The 19,042-nt window shown below is 49.4% G+C and overlaps 1 protein-coding gene across 1 annotated transcript in view; it reads left to right on the top strand.

The window, feature by feature from the left end:
* LOC140391333 (neurobeachin-like) overlaps nucleotides 1-18,834 on the top strand; it is a 382,107-nt gene extending 363,273 nt beyond the window's left edge. The window contains exons 23-24 of the mRNA XM_072475916.1: nucleotides 17,102-18,115; nucleotides 18,751-18,834. Of these exons, the coding sequence (XP_072332017.1) occupies nucleotides 17,102-18,115; nucleotides 18,751-18,834 (1,098 nt within the window). The remainder of the gene's footprint in view (nucleotides 1-17,101; nucleotides 18,116-18,750) is intronic.
* The last annotated feature ends 208 nt before the right edge of the window (nucleotides 18,835-19,042 follow it).

The following is a 19,042-nucleotide window of genomic DNA, read 5'->3' on the forward strand; positions in this document are numbered from 1 at the left end:
AACAGCACTGCTGCTCAAAGATTTTCCTACCTTAGATTATTTTCCGAAACTGCCAACATTTGTTAGCACAAAGAAATGCGGTGTGAGTTAATCTTATTATCAAAATTAGAGTATCTGTTGATAGTGATCCTCGTCTGCACAGGAATATTGTGGGTATTGGATTCATGAGGGATGGGGAAAAGTCACCGATTTCTGGTTCTAATTTAATTAGCTGGCTTTCTGAGCTATTAAACATAGAGTTCACTATTCATGCTAATTCGGCAATGGTTGCTGGTAACCGGCTCACTTAGTAAGCTGCCCTACCTTGGCTGTCAATAAGGCTTCTGTATCTGCTTATCTATCCTTTCTTGTGTGCTTTTAATTTCTGAAGTGAACTGACTGGCAAGTGAAAAATGTAGGGCGGGATTCTCCGTCGGCCAACTCCGGAATCGGGAAAGGCGGAGAATTGGGGAGGGCGGGTGGCTGCAAGAGGTGACCAGGGGTTGGACATGAGGTTGGGGTGATCCCCAAGGGACTGGGGCGCTCAGGCACGGACTGCCATTGCCGCGGTCTGCAAGGCAGCCATCTTGTTACACACCCCACTGACTGCCCACTGTGACCCCTGGTCGTGCAGAGTGCCAACAGCTGAATGTTGCCCCCATCCTCCGCACCCCCCACAACCAGCTGCCGACCATCGGCAGGGCAGCAAACGGCCCACAAAAGGCAGCGGCCACAGTGGCCTCTGCAGGAGGGTGCCAGATGGGGCCGTAGAGCGTACTGCTGGCATGAGTAGCAGCAGCCAACAATACATCTGGCAGCAGGAAAGGTGACAATGGACTTCAGTATTCAACCAGGAATGGTGCCCTTCATCCTGGTCGCCGAAGTCCTGGTGGATGCACTGAGGCTATACGAGCTGGAGCTGCACGAGAGCGACCCTGCAGTGGCGGAGCCTGCCCCAAAGGAACAGGAGGCAACCTGTGAGTATGGAAAGCCGGTCGCCCAACAGGCAGAGGAGGAGGAGGTGCAAGGGAAGGCTCCACATGAATCCTGGTGTATACCGACAGCGCCTGTCATTTGAGGACCTGCTGGTTCGGGCATGCCGTCGTAGACTCCGGCTGAGCAAGGAGACAGTGCCAGATCATGGTGCACCTGGCACCGTGAGAGGATGGGGGAGGATACCCGATCCCGGTGGCTGTTACGATGGCGGTCATCCTGAACCTTTACCCAACGGGGTCCTTCCAGGCACCGAGTGGGGACCTGTTTGGAATCTCACAGAGCTTGGTGCATAGATGGCTGCAGATTGTCAGCCTCTTGAGTGTCAATCCGTCCTCTGGCGATTCAGACACTTTTTTATTAGAATTGATCATGTTACATGGCCCCGGTGCTAGCGCATTAATGGTCTATGAATTGGTCTGGGAACGTCGCCAATTTTGCTGTTGTAGAATACCACCAATTCAATCCCGGCGTCAGCACTTACTGGAACAGACAATTCTGCTGCTAACCTTATACTCATAGAACATAGAACATTACAGCGCAGTACAGGCCCTTCGGCCCTCGATGTTGCGCCGACCTATGAAACCATTCTAAAGCCCATCTACACTATTCCCTTATCGTCCATATGTCTATCCAATTACCATTTGAATGCCCTTAGTGTTGGTGAGTCCACTACTGTTGCAGGCAGGGCATTCCACGCCCTTACTATTCTCTGAGTAAAGAACCTACCTCTGACATCTGTCCTATATCTATCTCCCCTCAATTTAAAGCTATGTCCCCTCGTGCTAGACATCACCATCCGAGGAAAAAGGTTCTCACTGTCCACCCTATCCAATCCTCTGATCATCTTGTATACCTCAATTAAGTCACCTCTTAACCTTCTTCTCTCTAAGGAAAACAGCCTCAAGTCCCTCAGCCTTTCCTCATAAGATCGTCCCTCCATACCAGGAAACATTCTGGTAAATCTCCTCTGCACCCTTTCCAATGCTTCCACATCCTTCCTATAATGCGGCGACCAGAATTGCACACAATACTCCAAATGCGGCCGCACCAGAGTTCTGTACAGCTGCAACATGACCTCATGGCTATGAAACTCAATCCCTCTACCAATAATAGCTAACACACAGTACACCTTCTTAACAACCCTCTCAACCTGAGTGGCAACTTTCAGGTATCTATGTACATGGACACCGAGATCTCTCTGCTCATCCACACTGCCAAGAATCTTACCATTAGCCCAGTACTCTGTCTTCCTGTTATTCCTTCCAAAATGAATCACCTCACACTTTTCTGCATTAAACTCCATTTGCCACCTCTCAGCCCAGCACTGCAGTTTATCTATGTCCCTCTGTGACTTGTAACATCCTTCCGCACTGTCCACAACACCACCGACTTTAGTGTCATCTGCAAATTTACTCACCCATCCTTCTACGCCGTCCTCCAGGTCATTTATAAAAATGACAAAAAGCAGTGGCCCCAAAACAGATCCTTGTGGTACACCACTAGTAACTGGACTCCAGTCTGAACACTTCCCATCAACCACCACCCTTTGTCTTCTTCCAGCTAGCCAATTTCTGATCCAAACTGCTAAATCTCCCTGAATCACATGCTTCTGTATTTTCTGCAGTAGCCTACCGTGGGGAACCTTATCAAACGCTTTACTGAAATCCATATACACCACATCAACTGCTTTACCCTCATCCACCTGTTTGGTCACTCTGATGCACTTTATCACTGTTGCCTAATTAGCAAGAAGCTGGACTTTCAACCCATTAAACAGTTGATCAGAAACTTATTTCAAGTATGTTTTATGGTGCTGGGCATAATTCGGTAGGCCTAAAGGTATTCGTAGCTTTAGGTTGCTCAACAGTAAGTATTTTGAACAACTAGAAACTATGTAAATAGGTCGAGTGAAAGGCAAAACTAAAAGTTGCCTCCATGTTTGCCTCTACACTCGGTTCTGTCCACCTCTGCGCACCCTCTCACATCGCTGTGAGGGCAGAAATGTACTCAATCCAAGTTAACTCATTATGTAACAGACCCTTATACTCACCTCCCCCTCTCTTTATCCAACATAACTACAAGTTATCCCAGTTACCCCATATATTTACATCCTTACTACTATCCCACCTCTCCCCGCCCCCTCCCCCACCCCCCAATGTCTCCATAGGTTCACCAGTTCAGAGGACTTCTCGCCGTTCCGTATCTTGTTCTCACTATTGTTGAATTGGAGGTTGTTCGAGCACCTGGGTGTCATTTCATCCTCTTTTTCTGTTCTTTGGCATTGAATTGATCTTTGTCGATTCCCCAGTTGTAATGATAGATAGCGAGTTGGGATTTATTCGGTGGATGAACTCTGGATTTTAAAGAAGCAGCTACAGAGATAGTGCATTCACTAGTGGTAATCTTCCAAGAATCATTAACTTTTTGAAAAGTCTCAGAGGATTGGAAAACTGCCAATGTAAGACCCTTATTCAAAAAGGGAGGGAGACCAAAAACAGGTAACTATAGGCCAGTTAGTTCAACATCTGTCATTTGGAAAATGTTGAGTTCATTATAAAGGATGTAATAGAAGAGTATTTAGAAATATAATCAAACCAGTATGGCTTAATGAAGGGGAAATCATACCTTACTAAATGTGTTAGAATTCTTTGAGGTGCTAATGAGCAGGATAGATCAAGGGGACCCAGTAGATGTAGTACACTTGGATTTCAAAAAAGTGTTTGATAAAGTACCACACTTAATAAGCTAAGAGTCCATGGTGTTGGGGGTAGTATATTAGCAATGGATAGAAGATTGGCTAACTGTGATAGAAGACAGAAAGAGTTGGGATAAAAGGACTGCGGTGCTGGGGCCACAATTATTCACAATATATATTAATGACTTGAACGAGGGAGCTGACTGTACTGTTGCCAAGTTTGTGCATAACATAAAAATAGGTGGGAAGGCAAGAGGATGACAGAAAAGAGTCCACAGAGGGATATAGATAAGCTAAGTGAGTTGGCAAAAGCTTGGCAGATGGAATATAGTGTAGGAAAATGTGTAGTTATGCACTTCCTTAGGAAGAATAAAGGAGCTGAATATTATTTAAATGGAGAAAGACTGCAAAAAGCTGCAACACAGAGGGATTTGGAGGCATTCATGCAAAAATCACAAGCTACCATGCAAGGTCTGCAGGTAAATAGGGAAGGCAAATGGAATGTTGGTCTTTATTTCAAAAGGAATGAAGTATCAAAATAGGGAGTACTGCTAAAAGTATACAATACACTAATTAGACCTCACCTGGAATAGTGTAAACAATTTTGCTCCAGATATACCAGCACTGGAGGCAGCCCAAAGAAGGTTCACTAGGTTGATTCTGGGTATGGAGGTATTTTCTTATGTGGAGAGGTTGGACCTGTACTCATTGGAGTTTAGGCTAATGAGAAGAAACCTTATTGAGACATATAGGATTCTCAGGCGGCTTGAAGGATAGATGCTGAGAGGTTGTTTCCCCTTATTGGAGAGTCTAGGGCCAGAGTGCATAATCTCAAAGCAAGGGCTTGCCCATTTAAGACAGATGAGGAGGAATTTATTCTCAGAGTAATGAATCTGTGGAATTCTTTATCGGAAAGAGCTGTTGAGGCTGGGTTGTTAAGTATGTTCAAGGCTGAGATAGACAAGATTTTAATCAGTAAAGGAATCAAGGGTTATGGGGATAAGGAGAGAAAGTGGTGTTGAGAATTATCACCATTGAATGGTAGAGCAGACTCTGTGAGCTGAATCGCCTACTTCTGCTCCTACGTCTTATGGTTGTCATGATATGCAGACATGTAGATAATGAGATACAGACAGGCACAGACAGGCAGCTAATGAACACAGAGAACAGGACATGACCAATGAGCAGGCAGGACACTCAGGGATGGTATCTCACTATAAAAGGCATGACGCACTCACACTCCGCCTCTTTCCACTGATGAACATCTACAGAGTGAGTCAGGGTGTATTTACAGTACCACACCTCCAGCACGTGGCTACGAGCTAGTCTGGTTCAGTCAGTCAGAGTAACCACACTTAGGTTAGCAGAAAGTCGAACTCATAGAGAACTGTGCTGGTTCAATAAATCAGATTGAACTAACTTAAAGGTCTGGAGTATCTTTTGGTTAAAGCTGCATCCAGTTGCAGCCTGTGTTATCCCAGAGTCCATAACATGCAACCAGGAGACTGCTTAATCTAGGTGGTTTACCTCAGTCCGTTCTGTGACGACTAGCGAATGTATCCCGGCACCATGGAGAAGATTCAGGCTCCTCACCAGCTCAGGACCTCCGGCAATCTCAGTGCCAACTGGCGGACATTCAAGCAAACGTTTCTGCTGTACATCGAAGCTTCAGACATCGTGGGTGCGTCTGATGCAAGGAAGATCGCGCTTCCCCTCTCAACAGCGGGTGATCAAGCCATCAAACTCTTCAACTCTTTTCACTTCACCGAAGGCCAGGACAAGACAAAGTTTCAGACCATCCTGGACAAGTTTGACAGTCACTGTGAAGTGGACACCAATGAAATCTTTAAGCGCTACATATTTAAACAGCATCTACAAGGTAAAGATGAATCTTTCAACTCCTTCTTAACTAACCTCCACCTGCTAGCGCTGTCCTGCAACTTTGGTGATATTGCTGACTCCATGATCAGAGACCAAATCGTTTTTGGAGTTCACTCTGATCCTCTGAGAGAGCAGCTAATGAAAATCAAGCATATGACCCTGCCAGTTGCGATTGAAACATGCACAGTGCATGAGCACGCCAAAAACTGCTATGCCCAGTACAAATTGGCTGAAAATGAGAAACTTGCCCCCACGAGGCAGAGAGTGTGCAGGCCATCTCCCAGATGCAGCGCCTCAGCATTGATGAAAGCGGCCATTTTGTGCGCTTTTCCCTGGGCCCCACGCATGCGCGATGCGAACGGGATAACGAAGTGGCCGTCACCCGCACTGCGCATGTGCGACGACGCGCGGAGCGTCAGGACGTCGGCGTCCTGATGTGCTCGAACTGCGGCAACGGCCACTTAAAGAAACACTGCCCTGCAAGAGGCAGGCGATGTTTAAACTCTGGGAAGCCTGGACACTCTGCAGCTTTGTGCAGGTCTGCACCACCAGTCAGGGGCCAGCGCTCCCAATTCCGACGACAGCGCATTCAGAGTGTGCAACATTGATTACACGATTCTGATCCTGGCAGCACAACGGATCCAGAGGAAGAATGTCTGGACTCCGCCTACTGTGTGGGCATCATTACCAAATGTGCATATGCCACATCCAACTCCTCACAAATTCAATCCATCCTCGCTGTGGATTCTGCGGACGAATCGCGTGTGGTCATGCAGGTCAACCACTGCTCCATTCAGTTTAAGCTGGACACAGGTGTTTCTGCCAACCTCCTCTCAGGCAGATTTCAAACGCATCAAGAAGCTCCCCAAGGTCCTTCCAGCAGCCTGCAGGCTCCTGGACTACAACGGAAATGCCATCACGGCACTGGGATCCTGCCATCTACTCGTCTTCAACAGGAGCACCCATGCACGGTTACGTTTTGAAATTGTCAAGACAGACAGGGCATCCCTACTTGGCGCGCATGCCTGCAAGCAGCTGAACCTCAAGCAGCGGGTTTACACAACAACCTCCTCCAATGTGGATCTTCAGGCCGGCATTGACGACATTCTCGCTCAGTATCCGGATGTGTTCGACGGGATGGGCACACTGCCATATCGATACAAGATTCTGCTACGACCTGATGCCAAGCCAGTGGTCCACGCACCACGCCGGATCCTGGCTCCGCTGAGGGAGCGCCTGAAGGCACAGCTCAAGGATCTTCAGCAACAGGTCATCATTTCCAAGGTAACCAAACTGACTGACTGGGTCAGCTCGATGGTATGTGTTAGAAAGCCTTCGAGACACCTGCACATCTGCATTGATCCCAAGGACCTCAATATGAATATAATGCGTGGCTTCCGGTTGCGTCTGTGCGGAGCTAAGTCGCACATTCGGCAGCTCCTGCAAAAAACTGACTTTTGGGCTCTTTTCAGGGCCCCCAACGGCATTTTTTCGACGTTTCCCGCTGTGGGAAGGAGAGTACAATAGTTCCCCGACAGTATATGGCTGTTACCAGGAGCAGGGCGACTAAAAAAGTGGTGGTGGAGCCGAAGAAGGTGCAAAATGGCGGCGGGCGGGGACCAGGCAGCGTGGATGCAGTAGGCGCAGGAGCAACAGGAGGTTATCCAGCGCTGCTTCAGGGAGATTAAAGCGGACCTGCTTGAGCCGATGAAGGCTTCTATCGATAAGCTGCTGGAGACACAAACGGCCCAGGGGGTGTCGATCCGCGAGGCCTGACAAAAGATCTCCGACAACAACGAGGACGAGATCTTAGGCCTGGTGGTAAAGGTGGAGGCGCACGAGGCGCTCCACAAGAAATGGCAGGAGCGGTTCGAAGAGATGGAGAATCGGTCGCGGCGGGAGAACTTGCGGATTCTGGGCCTCCCAGAGGGGCTGGAGGGGCCGGACATGGGGGCCTATGTGGTCACCATGTTGAACTGGCTGATGGGAGTGGGGTCCTTCCAGGGTCCCCTGGAGCTGGAAGGGGCCCATAGAGTGCTGGCGAGGAGGCCCAAAGCTAACGAGCCTCCGCGGGCGATACAGGTGCGGTTTCACCGGTTCGCTGATCGGGAGTGTGTGCTCAGGTGGGCCAAGAAGGAGAAGAGCAGCAGGTGGGAGAACGCGGAGGTTCGAATATACCAGGACTGGAGTGCGGAGGTGGCGAAGAGGAGGGCCGGGTACAATCGAGCGAAGGCGGTGCTGCACAGGAAGGGGGTGAAGTTTGGCGTGTTGCAGCCAGCGCGACTGTGGGTCACCTACAAGGACCGGCACCATTATTTTGAGTCTCTGGAGGAGGCGCGGGCCTTTGTTCAGGCCGAGAAGTTGGACACAGATTGAGGGTCGGGATGGGCGTTTGGGGATTGCGGTGGATATGTTACTTTTTGAGGGGGGGTCCTTTGCCCTTGTTTTTTTCTTTCTGATTCGGTGAGGGTGGTTAGGGCGGGTTGGGCACTGTTTTGGTTGGGTTGGTCGGGGGGGCTCTTGGAGGGGGGTAAGCAAATGGGACAGGGGTGGATGGCCGGCAGTGAGGTGGGGTCCTGCGAGGGGGTGGGAGGCCCGAGTCGGGGGTGAGGGGACTGGGCCTGTGAAAGGAGCTGCGTCAGAGGTGGTGGGGGCGGGGGGGGGGGGGGGGGGGGGGTGCGATCTTGCTGGGAAAGAAGGTGTCGTTCGAGGCGTCGAGCATTGTGGCAGACAATGGCGGTAGGTACGTAACGGTAAGTGGTAAGCTGCAGGGAGAGAGGGTGGTACTGGTCAATGTGTATGCCCCGAACTGGGACGATGCGGGTTTCATGCGGCACATGTTGGGTCGGATCCCAGACTTGGAAGTGGGGGGCCTGGTGATGGGGGGAGACTTTAACACAGTGTTGGATCCGGCACTGGATCGCTCCAGGTCTAGGACGGGTAGGAAGCCGGCGGCGGCTAAGGTGCTGAGGGGGTTTATGGACCAGATGGGAGGGGTGGACCCTTGGAGATTTGCAAGGTCGGGGGCTAGGGAATTTTCATTCTTCTCACATGTCCATAAGGCTTATTCCCGGATCGATTTTTTTATGTTGAGCAGGGTGCTGATAGCGAGAGTAGAGGATTCCGAGTACTCGGTGATAGCCATTTCGGATCACGCCCCGCAATGGGTGGACTTAGATCTGGGGGAGGAGAGAGACCAGCGCCCGTTGTGGCGCTTGGAGGTGGGGCTGTTGACGGACGAGGAGCTGAGTGAGCGGGTCCGAAGAAGCATAGAGAGGTACCTGGAGGCCAACGATAACGGGGAGGTCCGAGTGGGGATGGTATGGGAGGCGCTGAAGGCGGTGGTGAGGGGAGAGCTGATCTCCATTAGGGCCCACAAGGAGAGGAGGGAGCAGAGGGAGAGGCTGGTGGGGGAGATGGTGAGGGTAGATAGGAGGTATGCGGAGGTGCCTGAGGAAGGACTGTTGAGGAAGAGGCGCAGCCTCCAGGCCAAATTCGACCTGGTGACTACCAGGAAGGCGGAAGTGCAGTGGAGGAAGGTCCAGGGAGCGATTTATGAGTATGGGGAAAAGGCAAGCCGGATGCTGGCGCATCAGCTTCGGAAGCGGGACGCAGCTAGGGAGATCTGGGGAGTTAATGACAGTGTGGTGCGGAGTGGGGTTGGCATCCATGGGGTCTTCAGGGACTTTTATGAGGAATTATAACGGTCCGAGCCCCCACTGGAGGAGGGAGGGATGGCCGCTTTCAGGACCAATTGAGGTTTCCAAAGGTGGAGGAGGGACGGGTGGCGGGATTGGGGGCCCCGATTGGGCTGGAGGAGCTGGCCAAAGGGATAGGGAACATGCAGGCGGGGAAGGCACCGGGGCCGGACGGTTTCCCGGTCGAATGCTATAAAAAATATATGGACCTAAGCTAGTTAGGACCTTCAATGAGGCAAGGGAAGGGGGGGCTTTTCCCCCGACGATGTCCCGGGCACTGATCTCCTTGATCCTGAAGCGGGACAAGGATCCCCTGCAGTGTGGGTCTTACAGGCCGATTTCGTTGCTAAGTGTAGATGCCAAGGTGCTGGCGAAGGTCTTAGCCACGAGGATTGAGGATTGTATGCCACAGGTGATCCACGAAGACCAGACGGGGTTCGTGAAGGGGAGGCAGTTGAACGCGAATGTGCGGAGGCTTCTGAAAGTTATCATGATGCCGGCGAGTGAGGGGGAGGCGGAGATAGTGGTGGCGATGGACGCTGAGAAAGCCTTCGATAGGGTAGAGTGGGGGTACCTGTGGGAGGTGCTGAAGAGGTTTGGGTTTGGGGAGGGGTTTGTCAGGTGGGTTAGGTTGTTGTATGAGGTCCCGATGGCGAGTGTGGCCACGAACAGGAGGAGGTCTGAGTACTTTTGGTTGCACTGAGGGACGAGGCAGGGGTGTCCCCTGTCCCCCCTGCTCTTCGCACTGGTGATTAAACCCCTGGCTATGGCACTGAGGGAGTCGAGGAACTGGAGGGGGTTGGTGCGGGGTGGGGAGGAGCATAGGGTGTCGCTTTATGCGGACGACCTGCTGCTGTATGTGGCGGACCCGGTGGGAGGAATGCCAGAGGTAATGAGGATCCTTAGGGAAATCGGGGAAGAGAGAGCTGTTCGTAGTTCAGCTAGGGGACCAGGAGAGGGGGATTGGCGAGCTCCCACTAAAAAGGGCGGAGAGGAGCTTCAGATATTTGGGGGTCCAGGTGGCCAGGAGCTGGGGGGCCCTGCATAGGCTTAACTTTACAAGGCTGATGGAGCAAATGGAGGAGGGGTTCAAGAGGTGGGACGTGTTGCCGCTGTCCTTGGCGGGTAGGGTGCAGTCAATCAAAATGACGGTGCTCCCAAGGTTTTTGTTCCTGTTCCAGTACCTCCCCGTGTTTATCCCGAAGGCTTTTTTCAGGCGGGTTAACAGGAGTATAATGGGGTTTGTGTGGGCGCGATGGACTCCGAGGGTGAGAAGGGTGTTCCTGGAGCGGAGTAGAGATAGGGGGGGCTGGCGCTGCCCAACCTCTGTGGGTACTACTGGGCCGCCAATGCGACGATGGTGCGCAAGTGGGTGATGGAGGGGGAGGGGGCTGCATGGAAGAGGCTGGAGACGGCGTCTTGTGTGGGTGTAAGTCTGGGGGCGCTGGCAACGGCGCCTCTGCCGCTCCCTCCAAGGAGGTATACCACGAGCCCAGTAGTGGCGGCTGCCCTCAAAGTCTGAGGGCAGTGGAGGCGGCACAGGGGGGAGGTTGGGGCCTCGGTGTGGACCCCAATACGGGGGAACCACCGGTTCGTCCCAGGGAGAACAGATGTAGGGTTTTCGGGGTGGCACAGGGCATGGATACGAAGGTTGGGAGACCTGTTTGTGGACGGGAAATTCGCGAGCCTGGGTGAGCTAGAGGAGAAGTATGGGCTCTCTCCCCCCCCCCCCCCCCCCCCCGGGAACACCTTCAGGTACTTACAGGTAAGGGCGTTTGCCAGGTGACAGGTGGTGGAATTCCCAAGACTGCTGCCACACACAGTACAGGGCAGGGTGCTCTTGGGGGATTGGGTCGGAGTGGGGAAGATCTCGGAAACTTACCAGGTGATGCAGGAGGAGGAGGAGGCCTCGCTGGTGGAGGTGAAAGGTAAGTGGGAGGAGGAGTTGGGAGAGGAGATCGAGGAAGGGACGTGGGCAGATGCCCTTGGGAGGGTGAACTCTTCATCTTCGTACGCGAGGCTCAGCCTCATACAGTTTAAGGTGCTGCACAGGGCACACATGACCGGGACAAAGATGAGCCGGTTCTTTGGGGGTGAGGACAGGTGTGTCAGGTGCTTGGGGAGCACAGGGAATCACACCCATATGTTCTGGGCATGCCGAGCGCTGGAGGAATTTTGGAGGGGTGCAGCGAGGACGGTGTCGAGGGTGGTAGGTTCCAGGGTCAAGCTGGGCTGGGGACTCGCAATATTTGGGGTGGCAGAGGAGCCGGGAGTGCAGGAGGCGAAAGAGGCCGGTATTCTGGCCTTTGCGTCCCTGGTAGCCCGGCGGAGGATTCTTCTTCAGTGGAAGGATGCGAGGCCCCCAAGCGTGGAAACCTGGATCAACGATATGGCGGGGTTTATTAAGTTGGAGAGGGTGAAATTCTCTTTGTGAGGGTCGGTACAAGGATTCTTTAGGCGGTGGCAACCGTTCTTCCTGGCAGAATGGTAGACATTGGTCAATGGCAGCAGCAACTGGGGGGGGGGGGGGGTTATTTTATTGTTGTTTTTGTTTATTTACACTGGGGGGGTCTGAGGGGGTGTATATATTTGCTATGTTTGCTCTGTGTTAAGTCGGGGTGTTAATTTATTATTTATGTACAGGGGGGAGGAGGGTATGGAGGGTTGCTTTCTTGGACTGTGTTTTGTACTTCACCCTGTTGGGTTCCTTTTTCATTTTGTTACTGATATTCTATAAAAACCTGAATACAAATTATTTAAAAAAAAAAGAATATAATGCGTGAACACTACCCCATCCCGAAGCGGGAGGACCTCACCAGTGAGATGGCACACGCACGTTTGTTCACCAAGTTAGATGCGTCACATGGATTTTGGCAAATCCAGCTGGATGAGTCCAGCAGAAGGCTCTGCACCTTCAACACACCGTTTGGCAGATACTGCTATAATCGCATGCCGTTTTGCATTGTCTCAGCATCGTAGATCTTCCATCGCATCATGGAGCAGATGATGGAGGGCATTGAAGGGGTTCATGTGTACGTGGACGACATCATCATATGGTCCACGACCCCTGAAGAGCATGTTTTCCGCCTCCAGCAGGTATTCCGCCGTGTCCATGCCAATGGCCTGAAGCTGAACAGGTCCAAATGTCGCTTTGGCATGTCGACACTCAGTTCCTAGGTGACCAGATCTCTCAGCAGGGCGTGCGCCTGGACACAGACAAGGTCAAGGCCATCGAAGGCATGAAGGTCCCTGAAGACAAGAAGGCAGTGTTGCGCTTCCTGGGCATGGTTAATTTTCTGGGCAAGTTCATCCCAAACCTGGCCTCACACACCACGGCCCTACGAAACCGGTGAAAAAGTCCACTGCCTTTGAGTGGAAGGCAGCACATCAGGCAGAGTGGCTGGAGCTGAAAGCCAAGCTCACCACCGCACCCGTCTTGGCATTTTTCAACCCAGACAGGGAGACGAAAATCTCGACAGATGTGAGCCAGGATGGCATCGGTGCGGTGCTGCTTTAACGCAATGACACTTCATCCTGGGCACCGGTAGCCTACGCATTGAGGGCCATGACGCCCACCAAAACAAGGTATGCGCAAATCGAGATGGAATGCCTGGGTTTTCTCACTGGCATTCTCAAGTTTCACGACTATGTCTCCGGCCTGCCGACATTCACTGTCGAGACGGATCATAGGCCTCTGGTCCACATTATCCACAAGGATCTGAACGACATGACGCCTCGGTTGCAGCGGATCCTCCTCAAACTCAGAAGGTACGACTTTGTACATGCTTGGCAAGGAGCTGATCATCGCTGATGCATTGTCCCGCTCCATCACATTGCCTAGTGACCGCTGGAAATCATCCGGCAGATTGAATCACAGGTGCAGCTGTGTGCTAGCACCCTCCCGGTGTCTGATAAGAAGGTGGTTCGTATCCGTGAGGAGACAGCCAAAGACCCCCTCGCCAATGGCTGGCAGAAAGGGCAGTGCCCTCAATTTTACAATCTAAAGGACGACCTGATGGTGATTGATGGTATCCTCCTCAAGCTGGACCGGATTGTCATTCCACTCAGTTTCCAGAGCTTGGTGCTCCGCCAAATCCATGAGGGACACCTGAGCGTCGGGAAGTGCAGACGCAGAGCCAGGCAGGCTGTCTACTGGCCCGGTATTAGCCAGGACATCTCGAACATGGTCCTCAACTGTGCGACCTGTCAGCGCTTCCAGCCAGCACAGAGCAAGGAGTTGCCCCAGCAGCATGAAATCGAGACCACCCCGTGGTCCAAGGTTGGCATCGACCTCTTTCATGCGAATGGTCGTGACTACGTGTTGATTATTGACTATTTCTCCAATTACCCTGAAGTCGTGAAGCTCTCAGACCTCACATCTTGGACTGTCATCAAGGCCTGAAGGAGACGTTCTCCAGGCATGGTATCCCACTCACTGTCATGAGTGACAATGGCCCGTGCTTCAACAACCACGAGTGGTCTATGTTTGCCAAGTGATACCATTTCAAACATGTCACTTCCAGCCCACACTATCCGCAGTTCAATGGGAAGGTTGAAAAAGGGGTACACATTGTGAAACAGCTCATCTGCAAGGCCGCGGATTCTGCTTCTGACATCTACCTCGTGCTGCTTGCGTACAGGGCGACCCCACTGTCCACTGGCATGTCGCTGGCTCAACTCCTGATGAACAGGGACTTGCGGACGACATTTCCAGCCATATGCTTGCCCAACCTGGATCACCTCCCGGTGCTGCAGAAGGTGCAGCAGCTCCAAAACCAGCAAAAGCAGGGCTATGATGCTCATGCCACCGGTTTGCCCGTGTTATCCCCGGCAGACACTGTCAGGATCAAGATACCGGATGGTGGCTGGTCTGCTCCAGCTGTTGCTGTTCGACAGGCTGCGCCCCGCTCGTATGTTGCACGTATGGCTGATGGTTCTGTTGTGCGACAAAACATACGGGCACTGCGCAACGTTGCCTGCCCGCAACCGCTTTCTTCTCCGTTTCTGTCCGTTGTTTTGCCACCTCCTGATACCTCGAACTACGAGGCCACCAGCCAGGCTTCCAACCCGCCTGTCAAGGCACCGTCGTCCCCAGCACCACCTCTCTGGTGGTCGATAAGGATCAGACGCAAGCCCCAGAGACTACTTATGAACATTTGTTTTGTTTGCTATGCTCTGTTTTCTCACATTAGACAGCTGTCTTCACATGTAAATACGTTCACATATGCCACCGCTTGTAAATATGTTAATTTATGCCACCACATGTAAGTACGTTCCCATGTGCCAACAAAACATTAAAAAAAGGGGAGATGTCATGATATGCAGACATGCAGATAATGATATACAGACAGGCACAGACAGGCAGCTAATGGACGCAGAGAACAGGACATGTCCAATGAGCAGGCAGGACACTCAGGGGTGGTAACTCACTATAAAAGGCATGAGGCACTCACACTCCGTCTCTTCCTACTGATGAATATCTACAGAGTGAGTCAGGGTGTATGTACAGTATCACACCTCCTGCACATGGCTAAGAGGTAGTCTGGTTCAGTCAGACAGAGTAACCACACTTAGGTTAGCAGAGAGTCGAACTAATAGAGAACTGTGCTAACTGTGCTACTGGTTCAATAAATCAGATTGAACTAACTTAAAGGTCTGGAGTATCTTTTGGTTAAAGCTGCATCCAGTTGTAGCCTGTGTTATCCCAGAGTACATAACACAACAATGGTCTCTATCGTAGTTTGGTCTCTATAGCAGATTGTTATGGTGCACTCTGTGATGGAAGATGGCTCTTCCGGTTGTGAGGGTATGACTTGGGAATAAGCTCATCTTTGTGTTTGACAGTGTGGTTTGATGCCATCAGTGGTTGGCTGCTGTTTGGTTCTAGCATTTTCTGTCGCACTGTCATTGATGGCTTGCGATTGAAGCGTCTGGTCTGTGGTCTCCGGGGTTATCTCTCCAAACTGGCATGGATCTGGAGGTTAAGGCTGTTCTTGTTCCTGGTTCTTCTTTACCAGTCATCTACTCGAGATGTTGTGGTCACCATCTAAGTTGTTGGCTGGACCAATCAATGAGAGGCTTCTGGTACCTGTCATGAATGTGAATAAACCTGCACTGTCAATAGAGAAGGCAGTTATAAACTTGAAGTCCCAGTCGAGTGAATCTTTCTTGTTGGAGCTCTTCCCTTCTTGCAGTTCAGTGGGTATAATGGCAACGTTGTCATTTTGCGGATATTGATGGCTACACAAGCATCGTTGCTCAAGTGAGAAAATGTCTGGTTATGGATGAGATACATCAGCTCAAAGATCTGTTTGCCGCCATATGTTAAATGGTTCCAGAATCATGCCTGTGGCCAGAGGTCAGATTCCTCTGGGCCCACAAAGTGGTGTGGCTGTTGTTCGGAGCCAGAGGTGTATCAGCAGGAGTTTTTTGTCTGATTGGACCGTAGCACTGGCTGCTTCGTTCAATTTAAATTTTCTGTGTTGGCCATGAAGTAGATGTCCGCATTCCGGAATAAAAATCCAGAATCTCTGACCTCACCAAGAAGCAAGGTTGTGTGTCCTCTTAGTGCATTGTTTCAACCACGTCAATCAACTTGGAATCTTTAGTGTGTTTTGGTGTTTTGCTTTGCACAGTTTCGCAAAGAGTCCTCTTTGATTACATTGAAAGCATTGAGCTGAAATTGCCAGATGTTGACCACACCTGTGGGGCACTTTGCTCCATCGTGCTGGCATGGCCACTCTACTGGTCAGTTAGGTATTGCTTCCTTTGGCCTGGAGTGTCTACTTTCTGTGCTGTTAACCTAACTGGACAATGAGGTTTACTTTGTATCAAGGTTTGCTTTCTCTCTTTAATGTGGATCTGTGTTGTAAACGTATTTCAGATTCCTGATGGTCTGAATTGCTTTCTCAAGGGTTAGATCTTCCTTTGTTTGAAGCATGGTTGAGAGTGCTTCGTCTGGCACTCCTACAAGAATTCTATTGCTGATTAGCTCAGATTTCATGCCACTGTAATCTCAACCTTCAGCCATTCTGTAGAGCTCATTAACAAAGTAGTCGACAGGTTCTCCTGACTGCTTGGACACGTTTATTAAATTTTGCCCTTTCAAGGATTTTGTTACTTCTGAGGTTAAAATAAGCATCAAATGATTTTAAAGCTTCATCAAATTTAACACTACACTGGTCGCTATGTGCGAGTAATGTGTTCTTTTACACCATTGTGTGGGTGGTACTGTATTCAGACCCAGTTGACTCTTTTGTGTGCCAGACCCTTATACTACAAAATAATGTAGCCTCACCTTAAGAAAAGACTCGTAGAAAGGTGAAACATTGGCCAGAGGCACAGGATTTCTTGGAGATCATGATATACAGATTAATTCCTACTATGCTAACCAGTGTACTGACCATTTTTTACAAGTTTTTTCAAGACAGTGCTAAAAATGAAATAGATTTATTTTGGACTGAAGACCAACCCATGAAATTAGATTTGTCATGCATTGAACACACCGTGTAACAAATCTATTTTGTGGCAATGTTTAATTTCAATTTAGTTGTGATCTACATTTCTGATGTATAAACTGACAAAGTAAAATAATGATTCTTAATAATTTTACATGTAGATGGACTTCAAATTTTTCACAATTTTTCTTTAACTCCAACCTGGTATGTGTTTCTATCAATTAACATGATTTAAGCTGATGCCTATTGTAGATAAGAGGCAAAAACCAATGTACTGTATACAATTCAGATTTAATTGTACTTTTGCAGTCACAAGTAGCTTATTTTAAAACAGATCTGAATGATTTGGTTCTGTAGATATCTGTAACCACTAACTAACATGCCTGTTTCTGAAGGTCACCTATGAAGCTCACAAAGAATACTTAGCCAAGATGTATGAAGAGTATCAAAGGCAAGAAGAGGAGAACATCAAAAAAGGAAAAAAGGGTAGTGTCAGCACAATTTCTGGCCTTTCAGCTCAAGCAGTAGGATCCAAAGGAGGCATAGAGATCAGAGAAATTGAAGATGGTTCCCAGACTCAGAGCCCAGAAAGTGAAACTGACTATCCTGTGAACAGCGATTCTAGAAATCTCCTGGTTGAAGCAAGAAATTCCAGTAATGGAGCAGCAGGTTCAGACAGACCAACAACTGGAGTGCATGTGGAGGTTCATGATCTCTTGGTGGATATCAAAGCTGAGAAGGTAGATGCCACTGAAGTAAAACTTGATGATCTGGACCTGTCACCTGAGACACTGGTAGTTGCAGAGAATTGTAACCTAGTAGAGGTAGAATCTCTCTTAGACAATGTTTATACCTCTGCTGTCGAGAAACTTAAGAACAACATTAATAGCACTTCCATTCCTCAACAAAGGGAACAAAGAGACAGTGGCCCCTTGATATCTCTGGTGGATGAGACGGATGAAGAGCCTGTTAATCGTACCTCATTTCTCTTTGAAAAAACAACAAACCAACAGGAAAAACTACTGGCTGATCTGCCTACTGCTGACAATCTTTCCATTACAAATGTGGCAGAGAACCAAATACGTATGAGTGCTAATGACGACCTGGGGCTGTTAGCTCATATGACCAGTAATTCGGACATTACAAGTCCAAAATCTATAATTGAGGATAAGGATTTCAAAATCCCAACCAATTTGGAAGAAATGAGCATCCTGTCTGAGTCTGAGGGTATTGTTCCAAAAGTAATGGAATATACTGAAATGATTGGCACCCCCATTGGTTCAGAACAGTTTTCAAAAAAGTCTGTTGGTAATTTAGATGGTGCCAGCACAGTATCTGATACTGACAGATCGGATGATGGCAAAGAAGCAGGGAAGGAAATTAAGAAGATTCAAACCACCACAACCCAGGTAAGATTTAAAAAGTTCATCTGTTTTACTTACCTGTTAATTATAGTCTGTATTTGCAATAATTTTTTAAATTTACAATCACAATTTCGTAATTTCTATTTTGTCAGAAATGTGAGTGACGTGTACATTTGTCTGCACCTGTTCAACATTTTTCCTTGTTTATGTCCCTCAGTGATGCTGTTGTCCAGCTTTTGCTATGCAAGGAGCAGTATTTAATATGAGATTAATGATTTCCTGACATCCAAAATTAAAGCTGAAAAAATACAGAGCAAGCTTTTGAGCCTTTGCATTGCGGTTGTCAAAAGTGTATTCTTAACCCCCAGCCTGCACGCACCCACTGATATACTTTATTTTTTGAGGCTTGCTGCTTACCCATTCAGTCACCTGCTCAGACCCTTCTAACCACTAAATTCCGGACAGGTTCCCAAGATGTCAGGCTGGTCACCACAGCACCACCACACACACACACACACTCACACCACCCCCTGCAACCAGACAATTTGTACAGATAAGAGGATGGAAGATGCCATCCTATCGGCTTAGGAATGTCAATATGGAAGCCAGAACCAGGAGACCTCAATATTTCTTGGGACTTTATGTTTTTTTTTCACTATTGATTATTCTGGTAATGTCAGAAGACGAGCGACCCAGAGGTCCAGGCTAATGCCCTGGTGACACAGATTCTAATCCTACCAGGACAACTGGTTATTGGACATTGAAAGCTATAATAATCTCAATAACGTTCAGGTTACGACAGAAGGCAGTTACGATGTTTAAAAATTGACACTCTGTTTCGAATTACGATGCTGGTTTCGACTTAACAAGGGACGCCTGCCCATCTTTTATATTTTTATAAATGTTATATGATTTGAACAAGCCTGTGGAAGTTCCCACTGAAACACCCGGCCTCTTGCACCTGTTATGGGC

This window comes from Scyliorhinus torazame, chromosome 15 (assembly GCF_047496885.1).
Source record: "Scyliorhinus torazame isolate Kashiwa2021f chromosome 15, sScyTor2.1, whole genome shotgun sequence".
In the NCBI taxonomy this organism is placed as follows: domain Eukaryota; kingdom Metazoa; phylum Chordata; class Chondrichthyes; order Carcharhiniformes; family Scyliorhinidae; genus Scyliorhinus; species Scyliorhinus torazame.